Here is an 18551-nt window from a genome sequence, read left to right as displayed (position 1 = left end):
ACCCTTACCCTAAATAAACTCACTGCCTACGTCCTCCACCTTTACGATGACAGCATGGCAAAGCTGCCTCCTTCCCTGATGCTGCTTGTGACCTTAAGATCTTGTTTCGGGTTTGAGAGAGGTTCTGTTTTGTAGACAGGGTCTTGCCATGTTGCCCTGGCTTGCCTTGAACTCTCTTAGGCTGTCCTCAAACTCCGAGTCCTGGATGACCATAAGGTCCGTTAGCCCGCCCGTCCATCAGTCCCATCTATCTTTCCCTCCCTCCCTCTCTCTTTCCTTCCTCCCTCATCCCCAAAGTCCACGCAGCGACACCGAAAGCCCAGCGCTCCAGAAATCGCGCGGGAAGCCCAGGAGACTACGCTCAGTAGCCACGCCCAATCCCGTCGTGGTCCTGCCCGTTCCGTTCCCCGGGGCGGGGCTAGAGCGACTTCCGCCCTGGGCCCGGAAGCGGTGTGGAGACTTCGGTGAGGGGTGTGCCTCCGGTTCCAGAGATCCCCGGCGTGTCACCCGGGTTGAGTTTCAGTTTTCAAACCCGGCTCCGACAGGACCCTGAGACGCCCGCCCACCCACCCCCCCCAGCGCATCTCCAGCTGCCAATCACTGCAGACTCGGAACCCAGGACACCACTGGGTTAGCCTGCCGCTCTGTCGCCGCGGGGACAGGTCAGGATCCAGGCGAGGGTTTCCCGCGGCCTCGCGGCTGCTTCCTTCCCGGCTCCTTCGCCACTTCAGCCATGGCACAGAAACCCAAGGTAGACCCCCACGTCGGGCGGCTAGGCTACTTGCAGGCGCTGGTCACGGAGTTCCAGGAGACCGAGAGCCAAGGTAAGAAGTGTGGGGTGGGCGCGAGGGATGCGGCAGGGCTCCGACGCCGAAACCGCACAGGTCCGACCCCAGTGCCGCTTCCCATTGCAGACGCCAAGGAGCAAGTCCTCGCTAACCTTGCCAACTTTGCCTATGACCCGAGCAACTACCAGTATCTACGGCAACTGCAAGTCCTGGACTTATTCCTCGATTCGCTGTCAGAAGAGAATGAAACCCTGGTGAAGTTTGCTATTGGTAAGGGCTAGGCCGCCCCCTGCCTCAGGTATGGGCTAGTGCGACAAGAGGGAGTCAGGCGTGATGGCACTCGCCTGTAAACCCAGCTTATGTGATGCTGAAGTCCTAGCCTGGGATACAGAGTAAGATACTGACACTAAACAAAACAAACTAGTCTTTGGGCTAGGAATCTCGTCTGCCAGCGCTGACCTCCCATGTTTGTGCCATCTCCTCCTCCACCCGTTGTCCCAGGTCACAGCTAGTCCAGAACAGGTCTGGAAGTCACTGTCAGCTCCTCTGTCAGTGTCTTTCCTTCCTCCTAGAAAAGAAGTGGGCTGGAAAGATGGCTCAGCGGTTAGGAGATGCCCTCTCTGGCATGTGGGTGTGCACGCGGACAGACCACTCATATACATAAAAAATGAGTAAATCTTTAAAAAAGAAAAGAAGCGAGGTAATGAGCAAGGAAATGGGTTGAAGCTGCTTTGAAAGAAGTTTGGAGTTTGCTCTTGTATAGTGCACTGTCAAGAGAATCAAAGATGACTTAGAATCCCTAGCTTAGGACTCCTGCAGTTGTATGATTGTAATTTTTGAATTATTCATGATAGATTTTTGTTTGTTTGTTTGGCTTCTCTAGACAGGGTCCCTCTGTGTGTAGTTTTGGCCTTCCTGGAACGCACTCTGTAGACCAGGTTAGCCTCGAGCTACACAAGACTCTTTCTCAGCAAAGAGAAAGATACAGAGAGAGATTCCAAAGATAAAAGAGTTCCCACTTTAGCCAGGCAGTGGTGGCACACACCTTTAATTCCATCACTTGGGAGGCAGAGGCAGGTGGATCTCTGAGTTCGAGGCTAGCCTGATCTACAGAGTACGATACGTTTGTTATAATTAATGAGCCAGTGTTGATACATCGTCATTAGCCAAAGCTTTCTATTGTTCAAATGTCCTTCATTTTTTCCTAATACCCATGTGACATACATGACTTAATCATCATGTCTTATTTAGTATGGTTTTCTGAGACAGGCCTGCAATTTCCTATATAAATCAACCTGCCTCTGCCTACCTAGTGCCGAGGTTAAAGACATGTGCTGCTATGATCAGCGTGACTGGTGTTTTTGTTATACTTTGATGTGAAAGGAAGGTGCTGTTTCCAACACATCATGTTAGGAGCATTCAGTGTCAGTGTGACGTAGCTAGCTTGAGACTTCGTGACCTGGCCGAGGGACTGTTGGCAGGGGTCTCTGTTGTGAAGCTACTCTCCTTCCCCCTTTCCATAGTACACTCTTGGGAAGGAAGTTACTACGTAAATTATCTTAAATGATGTATCTGTGTTTGTGTGTTGTGACGGGGATGTGGGGGTCCAGGGGCAACATGCAGGCATCAGTGTTCCCACCGCCTTGTGGGATCAAGGGCTGAGGCTCGGGTTGTGAAGCCTGGCAGCAAGTGCCCTTACACAGGGAGCCATCTCTCCAGCCTCTTAAATCTCTTTCGTCTATGTGTGGGAGAGTCTTTGCCAGGAGAGGTGTAAGCAGATATCTTTTCCTTCCCTGTAGGGCACCAGGGGCAATCAGTTAGATCCCACCAACTTGGACATCCCCTGATTTTATTGGGCTTGCTTGCAGAACCTGGGTGTCCCTATGGCAACTGTACCACCAAACAGCCTTGCTGCAGCACAGAGGCTGAGTTCCCTCTACCTCCTCAGTAACTAGCCACCAACTACAGACTTTAGCCCCTCTGAGGCCACAGCAGTTAGCACAGTCACTTACAGCAACTGAGAGGTGCAAGAGGGAACCCCTGGAATCCCTCTAACATAGGCTGCTGACTCAGGAGGAAACTGCCCGCTTACAGAGCAGCCATTCCTGCAGGTTACAAACAGCATCTGCCCTGCTGGCTCCTCAGCCCCAAGAGGCAGTTAGTGCTCCCAGCATAGCGCCTAAGACCCTCCTCTGCCATCTTGGAGGCTCCATGGGAAACTTGGGTCTGGCCTGTGTCTGCTCTCTAAGCAGTTTTCCTGAGCAGATGACTGTCCTGGTCTCCGCAACTGTCAGTTTCATCACTTTTATTTTTCCCAAACACTCTCCTTATGGCTTTCCATGTTTACCCTGTCTAAGTCTCCAGTCTCAAGCCCAGCTCCAGCTCTCAGCCTTGAATCTCTGGAACGCTGTATGGATTCCACTGTTCTTATGTTCATTTATGCAACTTAAAAGGAGAGTCCCAGTGGGACCTAGAAGCAGATTCAATGGCTGTTGTCACTTCCCTTCCTCAGACCTCTGGCACTAGAGGGGAGCACTGCCAAGCATCTGCTCTGCCGCTGAGAGTGCCATGTCGCCTTGGAGCTTCCAGTCTCTGTCCCTGGTGGTGGTCTCCCTGAGAAGCAAGTCTGGCTGTTCTCATCTCTGTAGTTCAGAGGTCTCAGATGCTTTGGCATGGGGAGGAAGATGGAAGTAAAGCGTAGAGGCAGACCTGAAATGGCCTTGACTTGATGCAGAAGCCTTATGAAGGACTGACTGGTTTTTCAATAACCAGGCAAGAGACTGGGTCAGACTGCCCTTGGCTATGTCTCCCAGAACCCAAACCAGTGTCTGTTGGCAAGCTGCGTGGTGAGTTTGACATGAATGAGCTAGACTTGGGCATCAGACAGGCCTGGATCCAGTTACCATCTGTGTGTGATTTCCCTCCAGTCACCTGTAAGAAGCCACTTATTGAGAGAATTAAGTAACTAGCCCTTGGAACTGGAGAGTTGGCTGAGAGGTTAAGAGCACTGCTTGCCCTTCCAGAGGTCCTGAGTTCAATTCCTAGCAACCACATGGTGGCTCACAACCCCCTATAATGAGATCTGGTGCCCTCTTTTGGTGTTCAGGTGTACATGTAAGCAGAACATTGCATACATAATAAAATAAATAAATCTTAAAAAAAAAAAAAAGTAACTAGCCCTTTAGGGTCATAGCTTGCAACTACACCATCCCCTGCCTATGGACCTGAATCCAGACCACTTTAGAGGTAACATCTTTCTTCCAGGTCGGGTGGGCAGTGTCTCATCAGGGAGCTACCCTTCAGGGATTCTTGCCCTCTGGAAAAGTGTCCTGCGCGATAGGGAACAGTAGGAATGTGGAACGTTAGCCCTATAGCAAATGCCCAGGCAGGTCTTGGATGCTAGTTTACTCTACAGGCCATGGCCATCAGCTCCTGCAGCACTAGCATGCAGTGAGGGCAAGCTGGTCAGTGTGTATCTGCTCTGTTCTTCCCGGGTGATCTCACTTCCCACCCTGCAGATACACTTGCTGTTAGCAACTAGGAGACAATGGGACCCTGCTGGTAGCCTGAGGGACCTCCAAGGGAAAAATCTGTCCTGGGAGAGAATTTTAGGATGAGTCAGAGTGAAAAGTTAGCAAGGTAGTAGAAATGAGATCTTCTATGATGTGGGTCTAAGTGAGGGTGTTCAAAGAGTAGGTTGCTGAAGAACAATAGTACACACCCAAGACGGGGGTGCAGGTGAAAGAATTGAAGTTACATTGCTCAAAGGAACTACCGAAGATTTAGCAAAGTTTAAGGACTATGTTTAAAAAGTGAAAAGGGCCCGTGAAATGGCTCAGCAGGGAAAGGCACTTGCTGCCAAGCAAAGCCTGGTCTGGCTGTCACTTCCAGGAAAGGACAAGTGGCATTCCCCTGTGCAGAGCAAATGGGACTAAGCCCTATTTTTCTTATCAGGAAACCAGAAGCAGGTGTTACCCTAACCTGGAATCTTCCAGGTTCCAAGTTCTATGCTCAGGGGACCCATCAGACAGAGCCCAAGCTCAGCTCCAAGGCTTCATCCTCGCTCTGCCACAGTTAGGAGTTAGCTTTGGTGGGAAGCATGCCTGCTATAACTGGTAGTGCCCAAAGTCCAGGGCCACATTTAATCACAGAGGAACTCACAGTCAGTGGGCAGTGGTGTTGGTCACACAAAAGCTGCCCATGATTTCGACTTTAGATAGGAAGTAGATGAATTACGAGGAACCAGATATAAAGCCTGGATCTCAGTAAACACTCATTAATGAATGAAAGAATTGAGCAGAAGCCCCAGTTTAAAACATCCTGTACACCTGTACCATTTTAGGGCAACCCAGAGATACAGAGAAACCAAATGAGAATTCTGCTTCTATAAAAACTGATTAATTCTTAGGATACCACAGGGTTCTTGGCAGTTTTGTTGCTCAGGCTGGATTCACGCCAGTGAGAATTCAGGTTAAATTTGGATTCCTACATCTTGCAGCACAAATCTGTGCCGCCAGGTGGTGGTAGTGCTCAAAGGTTAAATCCTCTATAGCCTCTTTGGAAAGCAGCGGTGTGTTTCTCTTTTGATTTAATTAATGTTTTCGGCATTTGAAAGAGTTGTCTTTTTCTTTTGGAGGATATCTTTTTTTTTTTCCTGCTTTTTCTTTGTGTAACCCTGGCTGTCCAGCAACACACTTTGTAGACCAGGCTAACCTCGAACTCAGAGATCTGCCTGGCTCTGCCTCTCAAGCACAGCACTAGAATTAAAGGCGTGTGCCACCATGCCAGGCTGTTCTTCTTCTTTTTGAGTAAAGCACAGTGTCATGTGTGCACAGCCCCAGCTGCTTGAGAGTCCTGGTGCAGAAGCTCTGGCGCCCTCTGGTTTGAGACCAAGCAGGTTTGTTTTAGGCATAGCAGTTTTGTGTGTGTGTTTTCTTTATGTGACACATAGCTGGTCAGTGTGGCACAAAATTTACAGAACTCAGGAGCGTAATCCCAACATGATGGTGCATGATCTCATCCTAGCTCTGGGCAAAGACAGGAAGATCTCCAGAAGTTCAAGGCCAGCCTACTCTACATGAGGAGTTCCAGGCCCTCCAGGGCTACACAGGAAGGCCTTGTCTCATGTGTGCATGCATGTATATATTTGTATATGCATGCAAGCATATTGCTTTTTCTTTCATTCTTTGGGGGGGTGCTGTTTGTTTTTATATAGTAGTCCTAGCTGGCTTGGAACTCACTATCTAGATGAGGCGAGCCTCAGATTCACAGAGATTTGCCTGCCCTTTCCCCCAGGTGCTAAGATTAAGACTGTGTGCCCCCACTTTCTGTGGCTGTGCTACTGTGCTAGGGTGTGGACTCCGAGGCCTCCTGGTGCTTGCCAGGCGGTGCACTCTGCTCTGTATTCTCCAGACACTTTGGTAATGCTTCCTGCAACTAGCTTCTAGTACATTCTCCAGACCTTTTCTGGATGTATAAACCCATGCGTAAGTATCTGAATAGTTGTTTGAGCCAGGGTCATGCTCAGTAACCCAGGATAGCTTGCCACTTGCTGTGTAATCCAGGCTGTCCTTGAACTTGGGGCAAACATACTGCCACAGCTTCCTACTGGAATTTAAGTGTGACCCAGTAAACCATAGTTTAGATTTTTTTTTTTTTTAATGTAGTTATGTATCTTGGGATATATCCTTGGCATGTAATATATCCTGCCAGCCTGGCCAACATAATGAAAAAGAAAGCAATATCATATTCCGAGAGCGGTGGTGCACATGCACCCATAATAATTATTGTATTATTACTGTGTATGTGATGTGAGAGGGGTGTACATACATGTCACTATGTGCATGTGGGGGTCAAAGTCAGTTTTCTCCTCTCACGTCTATGTGGGCTCCTGGGGTTGGGCTCAGGTCACCAGGCACGCTCAAGTACCTTTACCTACAATCTCACTGACATGGTTTTGTTTTCATATTTTAATTTTCTTTTTTCCAAGACAGAGTTTCTCTGTGTAGCCCTGGCCTTCCTGGAACTCTCTGTAGACCAGGCTGGCCTTGAACCAGCCACAGAGATCTGCCTGCCTTTGCTGGGATTGAAGATGTGCATCACCCCAACCTGGCTTATTTTTGCATTTTTTGAGCGAATTAGGTTTACTGTGTGTCCAGGCTGACCTCAGCTGCCCTGGTAGCCAAGGCTAGGAGGGTGTGCCACCTCATCCCACTCCAAGGAAGATTTTCACTGTAGGCTACAGCAGCCATGTGCCCTGGTGTTCCAAGTCCTTAGGTTGAAATACCGTCCTGGATCTCTTCAAGGAGAGCTCACCCAGTCCACAGGTGCCCAGTTCACCCATTTTAATCCCCAGGACAATCCCTTTGAAAGCCCTTTCCAGCACCAGCTCCTACTTTGTGGCACCAGGTCACCTGTTTCTCCAAGTCCAGCTCCCTCATTTCAGGTTCTGCCTTTCAGGGAGTTCTCTGGTTATTGGTGTCCTGCAGAGCCCTGCGTTTGCCTCTTGCCTTTAGCTCTTTTCCCTGTCTTTGTCTGTCCAAAGCAAATTCTTCAGCTAGTCAGGACTTGCTCTTTTCTTTCTTTTTGGTGGTGCTGGGGATGAACCCAAGAACCTAAGCAAGCACTCTATTACTGAGCCACACCCCAGCGCGCGCCTTTTTGTTTTTTTTTAACTCTCTTGTAAGTACAGTATAACGAATGTACAGTGAATGCACACAAGTGGCAGCTTAATTAATCCTTCAGTTCATTAAAGAATGTGCCTCTACATGTAACGGCTGCTTGGTCAAGGTGTGTCTTGTTTCTCCCACATGCCCCCTGCAAGCACAGCTCTCACCACTGTCCCCATGGGTGACTTTATGTAAGTGAGATAATGCAAGATCCATCCTAAATCTAGTTTATACATATATATATTTAATTTTCTTTTATGTGCATTAGTGTGAAGGTGTCAGATCCCTTGGAATTGGCATTACAGATAGTTGTGAGCTGCCATGTGGGTGCTGGGAATTGAACCCGAGTCCTTTGGAAGAGCAGACAGTGCTCTTAAACACTGAGTCATCTCTCCAGCCCCTAAATCTAGTTTTTTTTTTTAATTCATTTTTATTCTTCTCTCATATAGTGCATCCCTACTGCAGTTTCCCCTCCCTCACCTCCTCACCATCACCCTTTTCCCCTGGACCCACCCCCCTCTGCCTCTCCTCAGAAAAGAGCAAGCCTCCCAGGGACATAAACCAAACATGGCAAAACAAGCTACAATAAGTAAGACCAGGCATATACCATCACAACAAGGCAGCTCAGTAGGGGTCCCACAAGTAGACAAAAGTCAGGGACAGCCCTGCTTCCATGTTAGGATTCTCAAGAACAGCAAACTACTTGGCCATAACGTATATGCAGAGGACCTAGGTCAGACCCTTACTGGCTCCCTGATCTCATCAGACCCCATGAGTCTTGGTCATTTGTTCTGTGGGCCGTGTGCTCCTGTTGTCCCTGACCTCTCTGCTTCCTCCAATTCTTCCTCCCCCTCCTGAGCTCTGCCTGATGTTTGGCTGGACTCTGCATCTGCTCCTATCAGTTGCTGGATGAAGTCTCTCTGGTCTCCTTGATGATGATTCTACTAGGCTCTGCTCCCAGGACACTGCAGGCAGGACAAACTGTAGATTGAAGGTTTTGTCATTGGGTTGGTGTCCCATTCCCTCCACTTGAGGCCTTCCCTGATGACAGTTCAGCCTTCGCGTCCCCGTTACTAGGAGCCTTTGCCAGGTTTCCTCTGGTAGATTCCATGGATGTTGTATTGCACTAGGTTTCCTCCTTGCCCTGAAATGCCCTCCAACTGCAGTTTCTCCCAGTGTTTTCTCCCTCCCCCATCCCTAACACCATTAAGTCTGTTTTCTTTTAGATTTAATTCACTTTATTTTTCTTGTATAAAAACCCTTATGTGGTAGCCACAGCTGGAGCCTGGGTGCTCTGAACAGACTCTGGTGTGGGTTTTCACAAGATGATCAGTGAATTCCTGATAAGGAGACTTGGTGAACACAGTCTCTTTCCAGAGGTCAGGGGTCAGGTAGCTGCAGGTCTTGGAGATGGCATCAAAACCTTAGGAAAGTTGCCCAAGGTGGCAGTGCAGCACTGGCTGATGTGTAGCAATCATCAATATAACAATACCGGCCAACATCAGCAACATCAGTAGCTTCTTGGCCAAGGTGTAGAGACAATGTCAGTGCTTCTGGGGGCAGGGATGAGACACACCAAAACAGAGCCACAACAGCCTGTCACCTTGCACAGAATGGTGTGGGGTTTGCCAATCTTGTTGTCCCCATAGCCTCTCTACACAGGGATGATGGAAAGCTTGGCCAAGAGGATGGCTCCTCGGATGGCAGTGGCTACCTCCTTGGAACACTTAATACGAAGACCAACATGACCATTGTAGTCCCTAATAGCAACAAAAGCCTTGAACCTGGTCCACTGGCCAGCCCGTATCTGCTGGCCAGCCCGTGTCTGCTTCTGCACTGGCATGATTTTTAGAACCTCATCCTTCAAGGATGCACCCAGGAAAAAGTCAGTAATCTCAGATTCCTTAATGGGCAGGGAGAACAAGAACTTTATCTTCATGTCCTTAACCAGGTGGCCCAGGCCCAGCTTGGTAACAGAAATCCACTTCTTGTCTTCAGCTTTACCTCTCCTGGCCACTACCTCAGTCCCTAACCCTAAGGCAAATCCTCCTTGGAAGCCTCCTGGGGGGCTGGGGGAGGGGGCTTCTTGCACCGGTGTTATCTGCCATTTGTTGTTTTCCTGAACAAGAAGCTAAGTCTGTTTTCTTTAATTAAAAAAAAAAAAAAAAGTAAAGGGTTGTAGGAAGGCATGGTGGCACAGAACTTTAATACCAGCATGTGGGAGGCAAAGGCAGACGAATCTCTAATGCCAGCCTGGTCTACATAGCAACTTCTAGACCAGCCAGAGCTATACTGTGAGACCCTATCACATTCATACACACAAATTTTTTTCTGTATGGTTGTTCATGAGTGTGGAAGCCAGAGGTGGATGCTGAGGGTTGTCTTCTGTGGCTCTCCATTGTGGCTTTTGGAGACAGTGTATCTCATTAAATCTGGAGCTCACCAAACACATGCATGCACACATATTCCTGCCTCCATCCCCCCTCCCCCGCTATGAAGAGGTTACAGGCCCACACAGTTTTGTCTGGTTTATCCCTATGGGTGCTGGGATCACACTCATGCCATCATGCCTACATGGCAAGCACTTCATTCACTGAGCTGCCTCCCAGCTCTAAAGTTGATGATAATGTTTTATTTTATCTGTGTCAGGGGAGGAGGTGTGAGTAGGTCCATGTTAGCATAGTTGCCAGAAAAGCACATCAGATCATACAAAGCTGTAGTTACAGGTGGTTGTGAGCTGCTTTATGTGGGAGAACCTGGTCTTCTACAAGAGCACTGTATGGTCTTAACTGCTGAGCCTTCTCTCCTGTCCTTGTATTTTTCGTTTGTCTACTTTTATTCATATATAGGGTTATGTCTGTGTGTGAATGCTATGTGTATACCATGGGTTCCTGTGGAGGACAGAAGGTTTTGACTTCCCTGGAGCTGGAGTTACAAGCAGTTGAAAGCTGCCTAGTGTAGGTCCTGGGAACAGAACTTGGGTCCTCAAGAAGATCAGGAAGTATGCTTAACCACCAAACCATCTCTTTAGCCTGGCTGTTTTGTTTTGAGACAGGGCTGTACTTTGTATCCATGCCTAGCAGGGAAAAGCAGAATTTCATGTTGGTACTTAACTGCAGCACTCCGGAGGCTGGGGCAGGAGAGCTTGAGGCTAGGCTTCAAGGAGGCTTGACCTATGCTTCAGAGCAAGACTCGTTCTCAAGACTTTGTGCGTGAGTGGCAGTGTCCACAGAGGCCAAGAGGGGTCTTCAAGATCCCCTGAAGCTGGATCCATGCAGCTGTGAGGACCCAGTGGGGGTGCTGGGAACCAGGCTCAGGTTCTGTGTACACTCCAGCTGTTGAACCATTTCTCTGGCCTGCAGACATTAGTTTTAAGGTTCTATATGATTTTTCATTTAGTAAGCTTACCGTAACTTACTTGTTGAATGGGTTTGCTACTTATATTTAGTATGTCATGAAATTCCTAGTTTCTATTTCTTTCTCACTATCCTCACTTTTTCTCACTATCACTATTTTGGGAGACTGGCAATGTTGAACATAGAACTCAGGATGACTCAAATGCTGGGCAATTTCTTCACTGACTAAACCCCAGTCCTATGTGTTGCTTTTCCTCCATAGCTCTTCTTCCTTTTTGGGGGGAGGGGCAGGGGAGGTTGTTTGTTGGTTGGTTTTTTTAAGACAAGGTTTCTCTGTGTAGACCAGACTGGCCTTGAACTCAGAGATCTGCCTGTCTCTGCCTCCCGTGTGCCCAGCTTCATGGCCCTTCTTAGCTCTTCATAGCCGGCAGGCTGTAGGAATGTGGGCTGGGCCAGGGGCTCTGGAGGGTCACCTGGTACTGAATTGGTGCCCTGCCCACTCTTCTTGTCTTGGAAACTCTCAGTCCTTATCCTGGGTCCTCACCCTACTCTTCATCTCCAGCAGATGCCGTCAGCTAGGCAGAGGGGCCTAGAACCCTGATGTTTGGAAGCTGAGTCAGTGAGTATAGGAAGTTGTCTTCCTGCATTGAGCCAGAGCTAAGCAAAGTGTTCCTCTAGAAAAGTAGCATCTGTGCCCAAGGCTAACAGGTCACTGAATGAGGGGACCTGACCTGAGAATGGAGGGAGGGGTTCTTGGTCATACTTCCTGTGCAGATGCTGGCTTATTTTTATGTCAGTGTTTTGCCTGCATGCATGTACATGCACTACATGCATTCCTGATGTCTATAGACACAAGAGGCATTGGAGCCTCTGGAACTGGAGTCACAGGTGATTGTGGGCCACCATGTGGGTGCTGGGAACTGAACTCAAGTCCTCTGGAAGAACACCCAGTGCTCTTAACCTCTGAGCCATCTCTTGACAGCTTTTTAAATCCAGAGTCACTGGTCTGTCCCTCTGGACTTTTCTACTCTTGAGAATTCTGTTAACAGTAAAGCATGGTTTTGTGTCTGTTTCAGTTGAAATAAGTAATTGTGGCAGGCTAGACTTCCTGAAGCCTCGGGAGAGTAATGGGGCTTGGTGACTTTGCTGTCCTTGTCCATGGGCAGACTTCTCCCTAGCTGTGGGCACTTTTCCAAGATTTACTAGCCAGAGAGAAGCTGGGAGTGGAGAGGAGAGGAAGCCAGGACCAGAGGACCCCGGCTCATCCTTGACTTTCTCCAGGGGGCCTCTGCAACCTGTGCCCAGACAAGGCCAGCAAGGAGCACATCCTGCAGGCAGGGGGCATCCCACTCATCACCAACTGCCTGTCCAGTCCTGACGAGGAGACGGTGTTATCTGCTGTCACCACACTCATGTTCTTGAGCTCACCGGGCACCCGCTCCCATCCTGAGCTAACCTCCCTGCCCGTGGTCCAGTGCATGCTGCGCTTTTCTCTGTCAGCCAACACGAGGCTCCGGAACCTGGCCCAGATATTCCTAGAAGACTTCTGTTCCCCAAGCCAGGTGGCTGAGGCACACAGCCAGCAGGCCCATTCTGCCCTGGGTATCCCACTGCCAAAGAACGAGGCCCCACAGCAGCCATGAGACTCCAAGATCCTGCCTGAGACCAGTCCTGGCACAGGTACAGGAAGAAGAAGGCTAATAGCATCTTGAGGCCATCCTGCCCAAGTGGTGCCCGTCAGCTGTATGCAGCACAAAGTCTGAGCATGGAGCACATTTGCGTCCTAGAAAAGCAGTAGGAGTGATGAAGCCAGACTTGAGATGCTAAGAGGAGAAAACCAAAGCAGGTCTGGTTTTCATGGACTGGCACTCAACAAACTACAGACAGAAGACCACTCTGGTGACCCCAGGGCCCAGCTAACATCCTCATGTAAAAAGCTTTTGCCCATGGGTGTACTCAAAAGTAGCTGCTAGAACCGAGATGTGGGAGAGAGATCAGTTGGGTCTAGAGACCCAACTAGCTGGGAAGGTACTGAGGGGTGACTCCTCCAGTACAGAGGCTGGGCATAGTAGACATTGACATGGTAGCTCTGCAGCCCAGAGACAACTGTCCACACAACTCTGCTCTCCACTAGGCACCATGTAAGGAGTTCAGAGCTGAAGCCTCTGCCCCTCGCTGTCACAGCTCAGTGACAGTTCACTAAATGGCTGTCAAGCGTTAGGAGTAAGGCCCTCCAGGTCTGAGGAGCAGACGAAAGACTGGAGAGCTGGGTGTGGAGCTGTACACCTAGATTCTTTGGAAAGGCCCTACATGGGGTCCTGGGATATAGACACAGTGACTTCAGCTCTCCTTGTCACCAGTCTGTGGACTTCTCATGTACCAGCTGTCAACTGTAGCATCCTTGTCTCTTCAGAAAAGTTGCTCTGGCCCCCTCTGCCATGATTGGACCTTCTGACACTTGGGTGAAAGCCCTGGGCATGCACCCTTCCTGAGCTATCCAGATCTGCTTCCCACCACTCTCCCAGGAGCCGCCAGCCTCCAGCAGCAGCTGCCAACCCCTTAGGACCCTGATGCAGACCTTGAGTAACAACATCTAGAAACTAGATGCTAGCAAGCACAGTGGCTCAACAGAGGCAGGAGGATAGTCCTGAGTTTGACACCAGCTCACCTAGGGAGTTCCTGGTCAACTTGGATCATGGAGTAGTAAGAACCTGTCACAAAGAAAAGTAACAAGGACAGCGAGATCCTGTAACTGGTGACCTCTCCCACCTCTGCCAGTGCGAGGAACAAAATGAAACTAAGGGGAAAGAGTGAAAGGAGGGCAGACCTAATGAGAAGGAGATCAACAAGTTGTGGAGGGGGCTGCCAGTACAGCCACTGGATGAGGGAAGGAGGAAGGCCTCATAGCAGTGAGTCCCCCCTAGGCACTGGTCATTTTTTTGTCCTAGAAAAAAGGGCCTTCAAAGAACCAGAGCCTTGATTTTGATTTTTATTAAAAACCTACTGACTGATTTTCCACTGTATTTCTGTGCGGGCCTTCTGGGTGTAGCCATCTTGAGAGGGGCGGGAAGGCAGAGTTGGTTCACGTGGAGGTCACAGTGGCTCCTTGCTTGGAGAAAGTCACCTGACTGTAACCTGTCGACCCACCTCAGGGTCCTTCACAGGCTGGCTCGCTTGCTGTCTATGATCCCCCTCCAGTTGTCACTCCAGGAGAGCAGCCGTCTCCTGGTGGGGGGCAGAGCCAGGTGCTGATTGTGGCAGCAGGTGAACAAGATGTGCTCCCATCTTGGGGTCTCCTCTAGGCCTGGGACAGGAAAGGCAAAGCAAGCGGTCTGTAATCTGGTTATTTTTACTCCTCTCCCTAATCCCAGCAGGCCAGATGCCTGGAGGTTGTCAGGTTAGCCCAACCTCGAATAGTGTCTTTGTCATCAATGAGCAGGTCGCCCATGACCACTGTCTTGTCTCTGGTCAGGATAATCCGCTCCACAAACTGAGACCCCAGGTGCTGCTCCACCCAGCGGTACTGTATAGGAAAAAAAAAAAGTCAGTGGAACTTGCTAGGATCAGTGAGGCATGGGGCTAAGGGGGACTAAGCCGTCAAACGCGCGGGTACCCCTTTTGCCCAGCTCTCCCCCCCCCCCCTTTTGTGGCTTATTTTTAAAATCAAATTTGGAAAGCTAAATCTGCGCAGGCGCCAGCACCTTCTCTGCAACGCAGTGGTCGTACTTCCTCAGTGGGCTGGTGCAAATGAAGACCTCCGTGCTGCGGAGAGAAGGGCAGTTAGAGCTAGGGCGCTGGTGTCCTCCCACCGCCCCCTGCCTACCCTCCTTACTCCTGCATGTTGTTCATCTCCCGCAAAGCATCCACTGCCCCAGGAATGGGCTCCAAGTTTAGGAAAAAGCCTGGAGCTTCATAGACACTGACCACTTTCTCCTGAAAGAGACAGATCTTGGTCCCGCGCCTGCCTTCCAGCAGGGGGAGCCCCAGAGAGTACCCACAATAAGTCCAGGCTGGGGATAAGGTGCTCGGGGATGTGGGGGAGGCACGCTCAAGCTTTCCGGCACGGGGGTGAACTGTGGATTCACAAGCCGGGGGTGCCTGAAATAGAACCCAGATGGCCCTGATCAGGGGCGGGGACTAGAGGGTCCCCGTCTGGCCTCCTACCGCAAGGTCCGGCCGCAGGGCTCCATACTGCTCACTGGCGAGGAAGCCCCGGCGCTGTTCTAGCGGCACGTGCGGATCCCCAGGGAAGCGGCGGCGGAATCCCTGCAGGAGGCCTGACTCGAAATCGGCCAGCACGCCGTCCATGTCTACCAGCACGCGTACTGGCCGCCGCACCGCCATGGCCACGCCCGGGGCAACAAGCACGGAGGATGCCAGTCCCAGAAACAAGCTTCCGGGACTCGAGTAGGGGGCGGGACCCGACCCGGCTCATTTGCATAGCGTGGCCCTTGAGGAACCTAGGATGGTCTTGACCGCTGCTCCTAGGCAGAATCAGTATCCCTTCCCCCTCCCCACCACCTCCGAGATCCGAAATACCCTTGCAATAGGGAACCTGCTGCACATGCTTGCATACTACCCTCTCTCCCTTGCTTGTCCAGGCTGGAAGCGGACAGGAGCACCCCCCAATTCTGAGATCGTGAGGCTCCCAGTTCAAGGAAGGGGGAAGGACCCTTGAAAGGAAACTGGGCAAGAACTAGGCTCTCAAGAGACGGACTCATGAGCCAGAGTTGTTTTGAAACCGCAGCGTTGATTTCAGTCTGAGTCTACTGCTTTTTCCGTGGAACCGAGCTCGCCTACAAATTCAAATTTCAAATTCTTTCCTTCTAGAAAATGCTAAGCATTGACATATACACCTGTTTTTGCAGATCTGAGTGAGCCCTCTTTCTGGCTCTTCCTCTCTATCTAATGGCTTTTGTTTTTTTGTTTATCGAGACAGTATCTAGACCAGGCTGGCCTCAAATTCACGAAGATCAGCTGTCCCTGCCTCCCAATTGCTGGACTTAAAAGCTTTTGTTTTATTTTTTAAAGAAAGGGTTTCTCCCCATAACCCCTGACCTGTAACTCACCATGTAGCACAGGCGGGGTTCAAACTCCCAGAGATTCTCCTGCTCCTGCTGGGATTAAAGGCAAGCGCTGCCACACGCTGCTGTCTCATGACTCCTAAACTTAACTGTGACAGAAGCCGGACATCTCACTTGAAAAGCCAGTTTAAAACAACGAATCCCAGCACTCAGGAGGTAGAGGCAGGTGGATCGCTGTGAGTTCCAAGACAGCCACAGTGAAGACCCTGACTCAAAACAAAAACCCGTTAAGCCCTTACTTTAGGACTGAATTTTCACTAAGCCAAGCAACGCACATAAACGGCGTTAAAAGGTTCATCTTCAGATGTGTTTCTCCTATCCTTTGGGTGACTTTTATTTATTTTAAAATATTTTTATTAGAGAATTTCATAATGTATGCAATATATTTTTACCCTATTCACCCTGGACTTCCTCTAACACCTCGTGGACCCCTCCCCCCTTTGGAACACGGTTTTATGCACCCAGGTTTGTCTTGAATTCATTATCTATCTAGGTGAGCATTTAACTCCCAGTGCTCCTGCCTGCCCCTCTTGAGTGTTGGGATTATATGCATGTACCACCGCACCCCATACTTTAAAAGATGTGGGTGTTTTGTTGACATATATATATATATTCATGCATGCAGAGGCCAGTAGGCTCCAGGGGCTCTGGAATTAGGGCCAGTTGTGAGCTGCTAAGTGGGTTCTGAGAACTGAACCTGTTTTTTCTTCAAGAGGAGCGAACTCTTTGTTGTTTTAAGATTTCTTTTTTATGTGAGTGCGTCATTTGCACGTACACCTACACACCAGAAGAGGGCATTAGACCTCATTCTAGATGGCTGGGAGCCACCATGTGGTTGCTGGGAACCAAACTCCGGACCTCTGAAGAGCAGACAGTGCTCTTAACTGCTGGGCAAGCTCTCCAGCCCCGTAGCAAATGTTCTTAACCACTAAGCAATCCTCCCAGCACACCAACCCTGTTTTTAAAAAGTTTGAAGATCATATGGCTTTACAGATTTCCCCCTTTCTCCCCCCTCCACACGGTTTCTCTGTGTAGCCCTGGCTGTCCTGGATTTGCTTTGTAGACCAGGCTGGCCTCAAACTCACATCAATCCGCCTGCCTCTGCCTCCCTGAGTGCTGGAATTAAAGGTGTGTGCCACCATGCCTGACTCTCAGATCCTCTTTTCTAACCTGAGGTGCTGAACCCCCTCCAGAAAGTGTTTCCCCTAAAATCTGCTCCAACAATCTGAGACTGGCTGAGCAGCCACTCCCTCAGAACGCCTATGATGAGGTGCTTATCTCTATACTAAAAGTTAAGGCCAACCATCAAGATAGAACACCAGCCAGGGAGCTCCTCCCCAGGAACTCCACCCTTGTTAAGAGGCTGAAAAGGTGGGTACACATTCCCTCCCTATAAGACAACACCTAGTGTTATAGGGCCAGGAAAGCCATATCTCCATTCATGCTAGCTTGCTTCAGTACACTGAAATGATCCTAGGCTTCAGCTGCCAATTCAGCACTATGTAAAATGCTTTATAACCTAGCAATCCCTATGCTTTTTCTAAGATCTTTATGTCTGTGCCACATACGTATAGGTGCGAGTGGTCAGGACATCAGATCCCTTGGAGCTAAACAGCTGGGGGCCACCTAAAGCGGATGCTGGGAACCAAACTTTAAGAACAGTAAGCAGTCTTAGTGCTCAGACATCTCTCCAGCCCTGTAATCTTTCTCAAAGATATGCCTAGTAGCTCCAAGGCCTCATTTCACCAGTAAGGAAGTAGACACCCAGAAGGCATGGCAAAGAGCCCAGCCTGTCAGAAAACACAGGCGGACAAGTCAGGTTTTAAAGCCAGATCTGGACACTGCAACATGACGTTTGACCTGAAGCTTCCCGTTTGCTGAGCCCAGAAAGCCTCCGCCTCCGCTTTCCTGCTGCCACCTCGATTGAGGGGCATCCCGTTATGTGGACTCTCTTTTGCAGCCTTCATCTCTGAACCTTAACATTACAGATCTCAGGGTAGCTTTGATCCTTGGTTTTGATAGGACAGCAATTGTGACAAGAACAAAAAGGACCTGCGCACATAAAAGGCGGGCTGCGGCAGAGGTTCAAAGTCAGGGCCTCCTACATCTGCCCCTGGCTCCAAAATAGACTAAATGTCACTGTTACTGTCTAATACAAACGATCAGAGGTAGAAAAGCTTGTCCTGACCAGCTATGGTGGTGAAAACCTGCACTCCAGCCTGTGGGAAGCTGAAGTGAACTCAATAAAAGCATAGAGCAACAATAAAAACCTAGCACAACAAAAAACCTAGCCTGTATTTTTGGAAGAAAATTCCACTTCCCCTTGGACTTTTATTATGCTGTTTAACTCTGAATGCCTTTTCAAACCGTTGGGTGGAATTGTTCCTAGGATAGGTCCAGGAAGGACATTCAAACTGTCAAAAAGACAGGGCTGAGATGCAGCTGTCGGTAGAAAGCTTGCCTTGCATGCAGGAAACCCAGGGAGGGTTCTACCCCTCAAGCACTGCATAAAAACTAGGCACAAGGGCAATACAATACAGCACTTGACAGTGGAGTCAGGAGTTCAAGGTCAGCTTCAGCTACACAGTAGTTGCCCTCTCTCTTCCCCTCACATATATACACCCCAAAAAAAAAAAAAAAAAAAAAAAAAGACAA

At 49.6% G+C, this 18551-nt stretch overlaps 2 protein-coding genes across 7 annotated transcripts in view; one reads left to right on the top strand and one right to left on the bottom strand.

Moving 5' to 3' along the window:
• The first annotated feature begins 446 nt into the window (after positions 1–446).
• The window catches only part of Armc7 (armadillo repeat containing 7), a 33953-nt gene continuing 15848 nt past the window's right edge, over positions 447–18551 (top strand). The window contains exons 1-3 of one of the 5 annotated variants that reach the window (XM_060386410.1): positions 447–824; positions 915–1058; positions 15414–18551. In XM_060386410.1, coding sequence (XP_060242393.1) covers positions 734–824; positions 915–1058; positions 15414–15490 — 312 coding nt within the window. In that variant the 5' untranslated portion in view covers positions 447–733 and the 3' untranslated portion in view covers positions 15491–18551. Of the gene's footprint in view, positions 825–914; positions 1087–12093 lie in introns of all 5 variants that reach the window. The other 4 variants (XM_021635465.2, XM_021635479.2, XM_060386412.1 and 1 more) reach the window with 4 other exon arrangements.
• On the bottom strand, positions 13789–15189 carry Nt5c (5', 3'-nucleotidase, cytosolic). 2 transcript variants are annotated; one of them, XM_021635494.2, is made up of 5 exons: positions 14977–15189; positions 14645–14745; positions 14514–14574; positions 14221–14335; positions 13789–14144 (listed from the first exon to the last, which is right to left on the bottom strand). In XM_021635494.2, exons 1-5 carry the CDS (start codon positions 15154–15156, stop codon positions 14014–14016), a joined length of 588 nt encoding a protein of 195 aa, XP_021491169.1. In that variant the 5' UTR covers positions 15157–15189; the 3' UTR covers positions 13789–14013. The 2 variants fall into 2 exon arrangements, with proteins under 2 accessions (XP_021491169.1, XP_021491177.1); XM_021635502.2 differs by having other exon boundaries at positions 13789–14116; positions 14977–15177.

The sequence above is a fragment of the Meriones unguiculatus genome, chromosome 7 (assembly GCF_030254825.1).
Source record: "Meriones unguiculatus strain TT.TT164.6M chromosome 7, Bangor_MerUng_6.1, whole genome shotgun sequence".
Taxonomy (NCBI): domain Eukaryota; kingdom Metazoa; phylum Chordata; class Mammalia; order Rodentia; family Muridae; genus Meriones; species Meriones unguiculatus.
Note: the sequence above shows the minus strand (reverse complement) of the source record. Positions and strands in the feature narration are given on the sequence as shown.

What these genes read in the sequence shown, in the direction of transcription:
- Nt5c (XM_021635502.2), bottom strand. Translation starts at nt 15,156, where the DNA reads ATGGCGGTGCGGCGGCCAGTACGCGTGCTGGTAGACATGGACGGCGTG. An exon ending in CCCTGCGGCCGGACCTTGCG is followed by an intron (nt 14,746 to 14,976) that starts GTAGGAGGCCAG and finishes TGTCTCTTTCAG; the next exon opens with GAGAAAGTGGTCAGTGTCTA. An exon ending in ACCACTGCGTTGCAGAGAAG is followed by an intron (nt 14,336 to 14,513) that starts GTGCTGGCGCCT and finishes TTTCCTATACAG; the next exon opens with TACCGCTGGGTGGAGCAGCA.